Genomic DNA, 15050 nt, shown 5'->3' on the forward strand with positions numbered 1-15050 from the left:
TAATACTGTAAACTTCCAGGACTCCTTCCTCCCCCCACTAAACTTCTCTAGAAAAGGTGAGAACATGAGAAATTTGGTCTATCGTGTTTAAGTCCTTACTCATTGCTCTGTAAATAAAAACAACAAGGAGTCTGGTGGCACCTTAAAGACTAACAGATTTATTTGTGGCCCAAATAAATCTGTTAGTCTTTAAGGTGCCACCAGATTCCTTGTTGTTTTTGTAGATACAGACTAACACGGCTACCCCCTGATACTTGCTCTGTGAATGTGAATCTTAAGAAATTGTGTGTAATTAACATGAAAACAAACATTTCAATTGAATTTGCATAACTATCACATATTGCTATGAGGCAGGTGAGGCTTTTTTTTTTGGACTAACTTCTCTTGGTGAAACAGAAGCTTTCAATCTTACACAGAGCTCTTCTTCAGGTTGCTACACTCAACAGAAATACTGTATTTGGCAAACTGGAAACTGCATTAAACAGGCAATAGATGAGAAACTAAAAAAACAGTGACTTTACTTGTCTTTTCCTGGATGCCGAACTGCACTAAGAAACAGGCCACTGATTGTAGCAGAAGAACATACAAAAAGCTTCAGAAATCACATGTAACGTTAGTGTCTGTAATATTTTTTATACTGATCCTTATTTAGAATAGGAAATGCTTTCCTAAAACTAAATGATCAGAGGCCATGGAAAATGTGTCACTTGATTTCCTCTCTGGGTCTAACCTCTCCCCCATTCTACTAATATGCTGTACCATCATCAGGCAGTCCAGACTTGTGACCAGGGCTCTGAGGGAAGGCTAGAGGAGTACTTTCTAAGCTGTAGAAATACCCAGATATTAACTAATAATTTCCTCTTACTCAGAGTGCATTGGGTCAAGTAACAGATTTTCTGTTCTGACTCCTGACCTCTCCCCAGTTCATCACTAATCAGATAAAGCAAGACGTAAAAAGAATAGTGTGGAGGGACAGTAAAGACAGGAATCAAAAGTCAGATAAAAGATTTCCCTCTCAGGAACCACCAAATGAAGTACCTTCTGCTAAATGAAGCATCTATGGAGAAGAACAGACCAAGCTTTGTAATGCTCAATGAAAGTGCTGAAAGGACCATACTGCAGGCCTACTGATTTCTTTTGAGATACATGGTGATCTTTCAGCCCAAGAAGTTGCCATTAGAGGCTTTGATTCCCTCTCAGACTTGTATACCTGATGTGATATATGCATTGTTAACTTTTGATCTATCTAGCTATTGATGCCATGAACATCCTGTTTCAAAGGCATCTTTGGTAGAAAGGCATGATTTTTTTTTATGGAATCAGTAAATTTAAAGATTTATCTTCATTGCTCTGCAGACACAGATTGTGCTGTAACATTTTCTTTTGGTTCTTTAACTTTGGGCAGAAGGAGAAGACATTGCCCTGTAAGACATGGCAGAGTGTGTTTGCCTGAGTTATAAAAGATTCAAATGCGCAGATTATTCTGTCATCATGAAATATGCAGTATAAGACTTGTGCCTGCAAAGAGATCTCTCAAATACTCTTTACTATGGTAATGGCACAAGGAAACAGGTTTTTATAGATAGTAGGTATAAAGACAAGGCGATTTTTGCTTCAAATGGATGAGAAGTCAAGAATAAAAAAGCTCAGCGTAAGTGCCACGATTGAAAAATGCTTCTGATGGTTAATTTGACCTAATAAGCTGCTTTGAAGAAACTGCATACCAAAAAAATATCAGATTTAGAAGAATGTACAGTGATAGAGTGAAGAAATGGCACACAGTTCAAAAGCCATGTCAAATTATTCATATAAAAAACGACAAGGATAGTGGGACTTGTGTTTTCTGGGATTGATCTTTTTATATATGTACCAACAGAAGGACCTCCTCAAGATTTTGAACAGGCTGGTGGATAGGCCAACTGATTATAATAACATTCTTGTTACCACAGCTGAGTATCCAAACTTTGGCTAGGATTTTCACTTTGAAACTAAGGTGGCTTGGATTTGTGTGACTGAGAAACCCATGAGAAAGTAGATCTGGTCTGTAAATATGAGTGAAAGTCTTTGTACTAGTCCTATCAAGACTTCAGTAGTGACTAGCAAAATCCTTCTAGCATGTTTGGAGCTATTACAATTACTGTTCCTTCTTAGCTTTCACTATTCTTGATTACTTTTCCCAGAACTGGAAGAAAGAAAAAAGTGCGCAGTAGTTTGCTGGGTGAGCAACGTAGTAGGGCAATGCTATTTTCTGGAGCTTTGGGTTGATCTCTCTTGCGAAGAATTTTCTGGCTTTCCTGTCCTTGCCAGATGTGAACAGACCCAGGCAGGAGTGTCTAATGACGTTGAGATGATTTGAATTTTTTTTCTGTTCAGAGTCCATTCTTAGTTGTTTGCAGTTTGGTGGCTCAGCTAGTCCACTCTCTGGTTTATGGGCCCTTTTGATAAACATCCCTTGAGTTTAGGTACGTTTCCTCCAGAATAAAATCTGCAGAGCTCTTGCATTTAGTGAATTGTTTTTTCTACCCTGTTGGCTTATGTAAGCGACTGGTAATGGTAATGGAAGGTAATGCATAGTACTAGTCTTTTAAACTAGCAGATTAATGCATTTAGTAATTTTTGACATAGCCCATCTTTTCCATGGGTAATGTGTTGGTCCAGATCAGATTCTCACCCTGAGAGACTGGCATCCTTGTATTCACCCAGAGGTCAGAAATCACAGTGTACATACTGGTAAATTGAATACGTCCTATTTTGGGATATTTTATGAATAAGTGGACCTTTGTGACTGAAAGCTGCAGAAGATTGGTTAAAACAAGGAAGCAAATTTTGGATACCTGAAGCTTTCCAAAACCCCTTCATCCCAACAACTAATCCTTCCCTCACTCCTTGCGACATCCACAATACTACCTCCCTAATCCTAATCTTTTATCACAACCTCCTCTAGCTGGCATTCCTATTTTCTTTACCTTAGAAAAGGCTCCTACTGGCTTCCCTTTCTGTACTCACCATGCTCACATTTTTTATTAGTTCTCCAGTCTCTGTTGGGCCTTCAAGTCAACTCCTCAATTTAAATACTGTGAAAACTAATAATTGTCCATTACCATTACAGATGAACTACTTACTCCCAGGTGAGTAAACCGCAAATTGAGAGTTAACTGTATGACTATGAGAACAGCTTGAATGCTCAATTCTATTGTCCCCCTACTAGCCCCTAGTTAGGAAATCACAGAAAAACAGGAACTGAATAGTGGGGTTGAGAGGAACAGATAATGGGGAACTAATTAAAGCGGATTTCATGGACGACTGGTGCTCTTCTGGGAGCCAAGTCTGCTTCTCCCCAGGAATCCTCACCCTCAACCTTGTTGCTGATTTCTTGTGGGCCAGATCTTAAGCATCAGTGGAAGAGCTGCTACATACAGAGAAAGAAAGCAGAAAAGTTGAGGGGAATTAAGATAAAAGAGGGAGGAAGGAATACATTAAGAAACACGAGAAAAAGTTAAAATGTAAAAAAAATTCAAAGTAAGCTGATAACTCAGCATTAACTTCATTTAACAAAAGAAGGTCATTGATTAAAAGGATACTAGTCTACTTTATTAGAAACAAATATTTGATTACAGGCAAACTGATCATGTTTTCCCCAAGAAGAAAATGGAAACTACTTTTACAAATAAAGCACCAGAAATCCATTGTATGCATAATGTCAATTCACAAATACTGTAACTTTGTAAGGTTAATTTATTTTAAAAGTATTCATCTGAAAGACTGTTAAAAGGAATGTTTTCTTTGGAATCAACAGACAGGATGTAAAACATTTATAATTCTGAGGGCCACAACAGTAATTTGAAGGAGATGCCTAGTTTCCACAAATATATATATTCTCATACATTTACCTAAAATATAAAATTGACTGCTTTTTACCTTTCTTGATAGATGAAAGGAAATTGCTTATTTGATTAATCAGCAATGAATTTCAGCTGATCATCTCTAACCTATTCAATCTGAAGTTATAGGGAGAGAGCAGCCATGGGCCATACTTCAGGATATTATAAGATGTATTTGGACTTCTGGCTACACTTCCAGCACTCCGCTTCCACAAGTCTTTCCATTGCACTTTTATTTTTGTGCACTTGAAGCTCCTTCTTAACTTTCACATATGCATGTAAAAAGGACTTCAGGGCACACCCGCATCTGTTTGGTTAGGATAACAGAAAATGGTTTTTTTGGTTTTGTTTTGTTGTTTTTAAAATAAGACCATTACTTTAACAGAAATTGTTTTAAGTGATCTTTATTTTACTGGAAGGCCTTTTCTCCACAATTACCAGCATTTTTATTTAGAAGTACTTATTTTTATTTTTCCTTTTAAAGACACACAGATCTTCTATCTTGAATGGAATTATTTCACACCAAAGACTGCTCACCTGGGGAAATGATGTAAAAGAAATTCTTAAACTCATCCATCCAGACTTCTGCAAGCCGTCTGTTATTTTTGTTGATAATCTGTCCTGTGCCTCCTGGAAAAGTATAAGGAGTGGCTTTTCGGAACACATGTCCAACATGTGAACAGGTTACAATTTCCAAAGTGCCCCCGCACTGCCAAATCTGAAAGTGATAGAACAGTCATTGCATAATTCAAAGTGGCCACAATTAAGGTGATTTTTAAAGAGTTTTTGTACCTAATGTCTTTTCAAGCTGGAAAAAATTCTGTTGCCCAAAAGTCAAGTAAAAATGTTAGTGTCCTGCTCACTAGAAGAGAATTTAAGGGGCGGCTGGGGGCAGACTTAGTGACATCAAGCACAACAGCACCGAGATGCCAGTAGGGGCTGCTAGAGATGAATGGTAGCACTCAGAGTGAAGCAGAAAGAGAAAAATGGAAGCAGCAAAGGTGTTACTTTGTCTAAAAGAAGTTCCTATTCATGGTGGATAAAAATAAATTTAAAAAAAAATCAGATTTTTAAAAAATTTAAACTGGATTTTTGTTTTATGAAATACATTTTTCTTTTAAAAAATAAACTTAATTAAATGTGAAATTATGACAACCTATGCTAAGAGCTAAACTCACTAGTATCACCTAAAATAATTTAAATTAAATTCAATATTCAAGCAGTACATGTTTGCTGTTGAAGATTTTAAAGAAGTCAAGCCACACTGAACTGGTGAAAGTTCACATTGAACTGGCGCACTAGTTTAGAACCTGGAACCAGATTTTACTAAAGTGCTAAACCAGCTTTTGACAGCAATAACCTTCTCCAGATGCAGGGACAATATTTTCTTCATTTTAAATTTATTCAACTAGTTCAGTTCAATGATCAGTTTATACAAAGTTGAGAAACAGATTGGGAGTTGAAAAAGCAGGAAAGCTTGTTTTCCCACTTCAAATCTATGGAGAAAAAAAAAAAAAAAAGGTGTTGAGAGGATGAAATCCACTAGTTCTAAAATCCTGAAATACATAACGACCAGAAACAAATCAGTTCAGTTTCCTAACAACAAATAATACTTCTTTTCTTTTATAAATCAGTTTTAAATGCAAAGCATGTTTTGAGAAACTTTTTTTTTCTTATGCATCCAGCACAATCAAGATAGTTTTATTTAACTAATAATTTTAAAATGCGGGGTTTTGTAGATTTTTAATCTCCGTCCTAATGCAGCTTGACACAAATCACAAGTAAAAAAATTAATCTGGTAAATAAGAAATGTGTCATTCACCTTTTCCTAACCTAACAAAAAAGTAAAAATTAAGAATTTGAATGAATATTAAGATATAATTAAATAAATGTGAAGAGATACAGTACATACTACTTAGCAAAGAGAAGTACCAAATTTAGAGTAAAAGTTACATTTGGCTGAAAATCAACATGTTTTAATGATTGCCAACCAATACTAATTAAGCTTTTGTAAAGAAAAAAATATTCAAATGAAAAACAAGTTTTAAACTGATTATTTAAATCAGGTTTCTTGCTTGCTGATTTAAATCAATCCACCCTGTTTTTATTACTAGATTTCTCTGTAAAATGTAACAAGATCCAGAAATTTTTGTTCTCAATAAGATTATCTGAACTTAGTCTGAAAGACCTTTTCAATTTTATTCTGAGCCCCAAAAGATAGCCGCTTAAAATTCTTGTTGATGTGTTTAACTTAGCTATGTTAGCAGTAACCCCCATTCACTGTGGCTGAAAGCAAAGAAGGGAATGATAAACGTTATCATTTGGTAGTCACCCAACATGGAACATATTTCAGAAATATGGACAATACTAGGTAGATCCCACATCCATAAAAGGATGCAACCATCAAGTTGTAAATGACTGAAAGAGGGGTTATAATGGAAAAAACTAGCTTTTATTGGAAGGTTAAGCCACACATCACTGATGTCAGCTTAGTTTATAATGTCTCTCCAAGACTCTACTCTAACAGAAAGAACAGGAGTACTTGTGGCACCTTGGAGACTAACAAATTTATTAGAGCATAAGCTTTCGTGGGCTACAGCCCACTTCTTCGGATGCATATAGAATGGAACATATATTGAGGAGATATATATACACACACACATACAGAGAGCATGAGCAGGTGGGAATTGTCTTACCAACTCTGAGAGGCCAATTAAGTAAGAGGGAAAAAAAAAAACAACTTTTGAAGTGATAATCAAGATAGCCCAGTACAGTTTGATAAGAAGTGTGAGAATACTTACCAGGGGAGATAGATTCAATAATTGTAACAGAGCTTCTAAACAGGCAAATCTTAGTTGATTATTTTTGAAATGCTTATTTTTCTTTAAATGAAAAATCTATGTCCAAACATTTTTGTCTCATGGCTCTGTAGACTGCATAATTGATATTTTCCTTTACTGACAATATAGCACTTCCAATGGTCCACACGAGAAATTACACAAAAATTAAGTTGCTATCTGTGCTTGGATATTAAAGGTACAAGGACTGCAACAGGTTACCATTTATGCAACTTAAACTGTCCTAAATTAAGAAGTAAAGCACTGAACCAAAAGGAATTGCTGCTTACCCTGAAAGAAATTTCTAGGTTTTCTCCTCCCCAAATATCCATTCCAGCATCATATGTTCCAATTTCCTGAAAGTAATCCCTGTCTATTGAAAAAAGGCCTCCTGCCATTGTGGGTGTTCTGAAAGAAGACAAATATGTAAAAGCACTTTAAAGGCAGAATACTGGACATTTTGACTACACACGTAGAGAAATGTATAAACCAAATCTTTTCCATACCATTTAAGCATCTTTGGGTTTTTTTACTTAGTTTACTTTTTATCCTTTGCCTCTTTCCTTCAAATCTTTTGTTTTCCTTACTTTTATTTCATACCTGTATCTTATTGTACTGTAACTAAGCCATTTCCTGGCGGACTAGATGGACTATGTGATTAATAGTATGATACAAAGCCTTTCACGTACACATCAACTATTCAAGCACCTCTCAGTCTCTCTCAATCTGCTACGACTGAAAGTTGTTGTCAACTAATGGTGTAGTGGCCTGTGGAACTCAGTCAGCATTTTTAATCTACCGGTAGTTTCTAGTCAATAAGTGTCCACTTGCTATCTGAATTAGCACTATGTTGACAAGTTTCAGCAGAAGGAACAACTTAATGGGTCCAGTGCTTACATCGGTCTTTCCTCCCTAACGCTACTCTCTATAGGTCAGGACAGAGGAAGTAGATGGTAGGCTGCTAATGCCCATGGGATAGATAGAAATCTTCCATCTCCAAGGCTGGTACCTCACAAAAGGCATTAATTTCCTGAAGAAAAAAAAATTTTTTTTAGACCATTGCTCAAGAAGAAAGCACCACAGTCCAAGTACTGTTGGCCATGCTTATTTTCAATATATTACAGTGTTCACAGAAACAAACACTGTAATCAGGGATACATATAGAGCTTCGTTACAACCGCTTTTTCAGCTACTAAAAAGTTTCTCAAAAATGGGCTATTTCCTAACTAATCTGAAAAATCTCCTAAACTTCAATTATTTACTTAGCCTTTTAATGACAAAATCAGTGCTCTTATCTCATGTGTATGTAGGGTACTTCGACTACATTAAATTGACAGTATTCTTTCATGCTTATTTATATAAATAAATAGAAGCATGAAAGAATACTGTCAATTTAATGTATATAGGTCTTCTATCAGCAATTTAATTTATTCAGAAATGGTTTGAACTAATTTTTTACAAATGGCAATTGTGCACCTGCAGTTAAGTGTACGTGCAATAAACTTTGCAAGCAATTGCATGCAAAACAACTAAATAGATTGGTCACAACACTTGATTACTAAAATAATATCGAGCCCTGGAAAGGAGCTCTTAAGTTTCTGAATCTTTGTAATGGAACAGAAGGTAACAGCTACCTCCACATATCTATTGCTAGTAATATCTGACTAGTTTTAATTCAAAATGGAGCCACTGATTGTAAAAATACAAGTAGATACTACAAAGGTAAGTATTATACAGGCAAGACAGTGAGAGCTACAGACAACCTGAGTGTATTCATGTTTAATTTAAACCACTAAAATCAATCACCCTCCCCTGATTTAAATAAAAAGAGAACTCATTACAAATAAAATCAATGTATAACTGTCACATCACTGATTGATAAACATTTCCTTCTCCTAGAATAAAAGATATATAAGAAAAAGGCAAACATCAATTAAAAAAGTGTACATTATTCGTGAAGTATGTGGGAATCTCATGTGTTCATTTAAGTTCTCCGGTAATTAAATTGATAAATCATTAGGTATATTTTAAAATAAAGTTATAAGAAATCTGTTTTTTCCTTCACCATTAGTTTAATCTAAAAACATATTTAGCAGGAAGATCTCATCACAATACAGCCTTCATACTATACTATTACTCTAAACATTCCAAACGGTTGATAAATCATACCTCGCTAATTATTGGTACAGTAGAACCTCAAAGATATGAATACCAGAGCTATGGACTGACTGGTCAACCAGACACCATATGAAACTGGAAGTAACCAGATAACAGCAGAGACAAAAAAAAGAGGCAGCAAATACTATATTGTGCCTGTATTGCTTCTTAAAGGTGGGCACATCTGGGCTGCCTGTCCCCACCCCCACCCACGGGGCACCCACTTACAGCTAGGAAGTGAAGATGCTGAGATTCACAGGCAAAGCTATCAGCCACTGCTGCCAGCCCAAGGCAGCCGGAGCACTGCGGTCCTTTCCTGTAGGCTGTGGGTGCTGTTTTCACTGCTGCTGCCAGGAGGGGGACAGGCTTTTTCACGTGTCCCCCCCCCCCAACCCAGCCGGAGAGGGGCGAGAGACACAAGCTTGCCTGGGCCAGGGAAAGAAGCTGTCCTACAAGGAAGCTGCCTAGCTGGCTCTGGAATCTGGCCCGGAGTGTGAACTGCTGGAGCTGTGTTTTGTTCAGAGTTACGAACAACCCCCATTCCCGAAGTGTCCATAACTCTGAGGTTCTACTGTATGTAAAAACTAATCTGGAAATGAGACCACAAAAAAATAACGAACCATTTTAGGTATCTGATAATTAAACTAATACAATCAATTCCCCTTACCTGACAGGAAGGGTCCGATCACCTTTCCTTCGGTCCATTTCTCTCTGAGGAACAGGATACCAGCGGAAATTCAATTTCCAGTTGAATCCGCCATAGGTCATATCAGAGCCTGCCATATATTCAAAGGTGTCATCACTGATTACATCAATGATAGGACACACTACTGTTCTCCTAAAGAGAGAAGTGACAAAACTGATTAGAAAAAGTGACCAACAGCTGTTTCTTTTTTCTCTTACCTACTGCAGAGAACAAGCATCCCTTCAAACTTACAGTAAACATGAAGCCTTTAGCTGTCAGGAGGCATAGGCATTTTACTAAATTAAAAGAGTTTTTACCATTCCATTTGAAACGGTATTTGCCTATCAGAGAGAGTGCACATTTGTCCTGGTTTTGGTAATGGCTTAATTTTTATTTATACTACTACATTACTTAACACTAACAGTGCTTTATGTCTTCAAAGAACTATACAAACATTAACTAATTATTCCTCTAAACATTCCTGGAGTAATCAATGAGTAATTATCTTCATCTCGCACATCAGAAAACAGACATGAAGTGATAATGACTTTCTAATGCCACAACAGTGACCCAGGATTAGAAGAATTTTCGGTCCCTAGATGTATGCTCAAGATATCTTACATGTTTTGAAGTAAAATTTGGTCTTTGCTCTGGGGAGAATACTCAGATAACATTGACAAATGGATGTAATGAAGCAACTTTGGTTAACAAATACACTGATGTCATGTAGAGATCTCCAACAGGAAGAAGCCACTCCTCCTTTGTCCTACTCTTTAGAAGGTGAATTCTGAGATAGTAATGAGCTTAACACTCTTGGAAATGCTTTTTGACAACTCTGTGGCCACATCCCCTTTCTTGGAAAGTCACATATCAAGATATGCTTCAAAGGTGCAACTTGCACAACCTGCACCATTTATCCAATGATAATCTCATTGAAAAAACAGGACTTAATAATGACTTCAAAGTTAAAATACTGTAATTTCCTCTTAGAGTTCCCAACAAAACTTCATTTCTTGCAAATTGTTGTTAATGCACCATATTTTTGTAATGATAATTTAGATGTTAAATTTATCTCTCAGTAATTTACTCCAGCCAGGTTTATTTTAAACACAAAACTGAAATCTGCATCACTAGCACACAAAAGAAATTATTTAGGCTGGTTATTTTAATAAACTGCCCCCACAACTGCAGGGGTACTGGATGGAACCACCATATACAAACGACATTCCATAAAGCACCCTCATAAATCCTACATTTTTTCTTAGTCCTCCCCCCGCCCCCCCCCACACTAAGAAAGTAGCCGATTTCTCAATTTCCAGCTACAATATAGATGAATATAGCTTAAATAATCATCATAAGGTTAGAAAACAGTTTCCCAAAAACTAAGTCAGAGTTTTAGGCCAGAAGGGGCCACTAGATAATCTAGTGCAGTGGTGGGCAACCTGAGGCCCCATCAGGATAATCCACTGGCAGGCCGCCAGTTTGTGTACATTTGTATGGCTGCCTGCAGCTCCCAGTGGCCGTGGTTCGCCGTTCCTGGCCAACGGGAGCTGCGGGAAGCAGCAGCAAGCATGTTCCTGCAGCCTGCACCGCTTCCCGCCGCTCCCCTGGGCCGGGAACAGCGAACCGCAGCCACTGGGAGCTGCAGGTGGCAGTGCAAATGTAAACAAACTGTCTGGTGGCCCGCCAGCAGATTACCCTGATGGGCTGCGTGCGACCCATGGGCCGCAGGTTGCCCATGACTGATCTAGTCTGAACTCTTGTTTATCACAGCGCACCAACACCACACAGCATTCACACACTAAACCCAGCAGTGGAAATGAGATCAAAGTATTATAATGTACAACATACTAGACTATTATGTGACACAGGCAGAAAACAGAAGGGACAGAGGTGTGACAGTGCCCAACGCCCCCACAATGGCAAGGAAATAATTAAGTGAGATATCCTGATTATCCTAGCAAGTGACCCGCATACACATACTGCAGAGGAAGGCAAAAAAGCCCAGGGTCTCTGCAAATCTGATCTGGGGGAAACTCCTTCCCAACCTCTCATATGGTGATCAGTTAGACCCTAAGCACATGAGCAAAAACCAACCAGCCAAGCAACCTGACAGAGAGAATGCTCAGAGGCCTAGCCAACTCTGGTTACTGTCCCATTTCCAGCCATAGCCATCCTAATGCATCAGAAGGAGATTTAAAACCTCCCAGAATACATTGGAACGGGAAAAAAATCCCTTCCTGACCTGTCAGTAGCCAGCTGAAATCCTGACACATGAGCTTTAGGAACTTAAGACACAAACTGGAAGAGAGCCACAGGGCTGTTGAGCCCTGTCCCCTAGCATTCCAAGCAACCCCATCATACAATTGCACTCATAAGTTTGCCCAGTTCACTTAAAACTAACTTGTTTGCCCCCACAACGCTTATTGAGAGGCTGTTCCAGAACACCCACTGATAAAAACCTTTTAATTTTCACCCTGGATTTGTTCATGGCCAGTTTATAGTCATTTGTTCTCGTCTTATTTTACAGATTTATAACTTAAATATAGTCTTTATATATATACAAAGAAACCCCATCATGAGAACCTCAAAATAGTGGACCTGACAATTTTTGAAACCAGTTGATTTATCATGCGTTCAAGGCTCTGATGGGTCTTTACGGTAAATATAGCAGGGAAATCTAAAATTACCTAATAAATATATTTGCTATGTGGAAGTGTTTTTTTTTTTTTTTTTTAAAAAAGATATTAATGAACAAGATGACACCAGATGATTCGAGAGATTATGCTACGCTTGGTAACCAGTCAAGATTAGCAAACTATATTATGAAATAGTACCAGATCTGAATCAAGACAATGCTAATCTTTTCTTATTATCCCTTTAATATGTATATTCTTTTAAGGCTAACATTTTTATTAAAAACCTGACCCTCCTCTCAATTCCAAACTATACCTCCAGAACTATAAAGTATAACTTCAACATTTTAATTGCCATTTAAAACGTTGAGTTTCGATAGGAGAGCTGTCATAACATACAGGAGTGTAATAGTGAATTGTGCTTACAACTTTAGTTCTCAAACTAAATTGTTTCCAACAATGATTAGAGTTAACACTATTGTGTGAACAAGAACATTAAAAGCTTCCCCCTGCAATTATACCAGTGGACCTCAACCCTAAGGCCTGGTCTACACTACGACTTTAATTCGGATTTATCAGCTTTAATTCGAATTTACCCTGCAACCGTCCACACGACGCTATTTATTTCGATATAAAGGGCCCTTTAAATCGATTTCTGTACTCCACCCCGACGAGCAGAGTAGCGCCAAAATCGATTTTAACATTTCGAATTAGGGATAGTGTGGCCGCAATTCGATGGTATTGGCCTCCAGGAGCTATCCCACAGTGCACCATTGTGACCGCTCTGGACAGCAATCTAAACTCGGATGCACTGGCCAGGTAGACAGGAAAAGCCCCGCGAACATTTGAATTTCATTTCCTGTTTGCCCAGCGTGGAGAGCACAGGTGACCACAGATAGCTCATCAGCACAGGTAACCATGCAGGCCGATAATCGAAAAAGAGCACCAGCATGGACCGTGAGGGAGGTACTGGATCTGATCGCTATATGGGGAGAGGATTCAGTGCTTGCAGAACTTCGTTCGAAAAGACGAAATGCCAAAACTTTTGAAAATATCTCCAAGGGCATGATGGAGAGAGGCCACAATAGGGACTCAGATCAGTGCTGCGTGAAAGTCAAGGAGCTCAGACAAGCCTATCAAAAAACAAAGGAGGCAAACCGTCGCTCTGGGTCACAGCCGCGGACATGCCGCTTCTACGCCGAGCTGCATGCAATTCTAGGGGAGGCCGCCACCACTACCCCACCTGTGATCGTGGATTCCGGGTCGGGGATAGTCTCATCAGCTACACCTGAGGATTCTGCCTATGGGGGAGAGGAGGAGGAGGAGGATGAGCTTGCAGAGAGCACACAGCACTCCGTTCTCCTCAACAGCCAGGATCTTTTTCTCACCCTGACTGAAGTAACCTCCCAACCCTCCCAAGCCAGTATCCAAGACCCTGACCCCATGGAAGGGACCTCAGGTGAGTTTACCTTTTAAAATATAAAACTTGTTTTAAAAGCAAACGGTTTTTAATGATTACTTTGCCCTGAGGACTTGGGATGCATTCGCGGTCAGTTCAGCTACTGGAAAAGTCTGTTAACGTGTCTGGGGATGGAGCGGAAATCCTCCAGGGACATCTCCATGAAGCTCTCCTGGAGGTACTCCAAAAGCCTTGCCACAAGGTTTCTGGGCAGTGCATCCTTATTCCATCCTCCATGGTAGGACACTTGACCACGCCATGCTTGCAGCAAGTAATCTGGTATCATTGCCTGACAAAGCCTGGCAGCGTATGGTCCCGGTGTTTGCTGGCATTCAAGCAACATCCGTTCTTTATCTTGTTGTGTAATCCTCAGGAGAGTGGTATCACTCATGGTAACCTGGTTGAAATACGGGAACTTAATTAAGGGGACAGAGGTGGCCGTTCCTACTGGGCTGTTTGCCTGTTGCGGAAAATAAATCCTTCCCTGCAGTTAGCCAAGCGCAGATGGGATATTGGCCCGGAGCTTTTCGCTTTGGCTAGCATGGATCTTCCCTATTACCAGCCACGCGGTGGGGGGAGGGATACCGTGATCATCCCAGAGAATTCATGGCGGGAGGGGGGGGTGGTTAGTTTGTTTTCTGCTGCTGCTGAATGTTAACAGAAAAACCGCAGCACTCTACAGGCTATGCTTGGTATGTGGGAATGGAGGGCGCAGAAGCTGTAAGACAGTGGCTTACCATGGCCGCATGCAAGCCGAATTCTGTTGCCCCGACCTGTGATCTCTAGCAGCAAAGCCACAGGCACTCAGCATTAAGAGGCAAAATGCGACCTTGCACAGAAATCACATGTGCTATGTAATGTGAACAGTGTTGGTCACCGTGAAAGAGTATAAGCATTGTTCTGCAAAATGTATCTTTTTAAACAATTCTCTCTTCTTTCCCCTCCCTACAGCAGCTGCAAATTCCTCAAGCCTCCCTCCTCCATCCCGAAGGCTATCACAGATAAGGCGTCGTAAAAAGAAGACCCGAGACGAGATGTTTTCAGAAATTATGGAATCCAGCCGCAGTGACAGAGCTCATCTGAATGAGTGGAAGGAAACGGTTGCAAAGTATAGGAAAGAAGCCAGTGAACGTGAGGACAGGAGGGACCAACGTGAGGACATGAGGGACCAACGTGAGGAGAGGAGAGACGCTCGAGATGAGAGGTGGCGGCAGGAAGATCAGAGGAGGCAGGATGCAACGCTGGGGCTGCTGCGTGAGCAAACAGACATGCTTTGGCGTCTGGTGGAGCTTCAGGAACGGCTGCAGGAAAACAGACTGCCGCTACAGCCCCTGTAACCCCCCCCATGTTCCGTATCCTCCTCACCCAGATGTGTAAGAACCCGGGGGGGGGGGG

The 15050-nt window shown here is 39.5% G+C and overlaps 1 protein-coding gene across 3 annotated transcripts in view; it reads right to left on the reverse strand.

Moving 5' to 3' along the window:
- GALNT1 (polypeptide N-acetylgalactosaminyltransferase 1) overlaps positions 1-15050 on the reverse strand; it is a 204066-nt gene that overhangs the window by 43779 nt on the left and 145237 nt on the right. For all 3 annotated transcript variants that reach the window (XM_034761367.1, XM_034761365.1, XM_034761364.1), the window contains 3 exons: positions 9543-9713; positions 7009-7126; positions 4419-4599 (listed from right to left, as the gene is read on the reverse strand). In XM_034761367.1, the coding sequence (XP_034617258.1) occupies positions 4419-4599; positions 7009-7126; positions 9543-9713 (470 nt within the window). The remainder of the gene's footprint in view (positions 1-4418; positions 4600-7008; positions 7127-9542; positions 9714-15050) is intronic.

Source organism: Trachemys scripta, chromosome 2 (genome assembly GCF_013100865.1).
Source record: "Trachemys scripta elegans isolate TJP31775 chromosome 2, CAS_Tse_1.0, whole genome shotgun sequence".
Classification (NCBI taxonomy): domain Eukaryota; kingdom Metazoa; phylum Chordata; order Testudines; family Emydidae; genus Trachemys; species Trachemys scripta.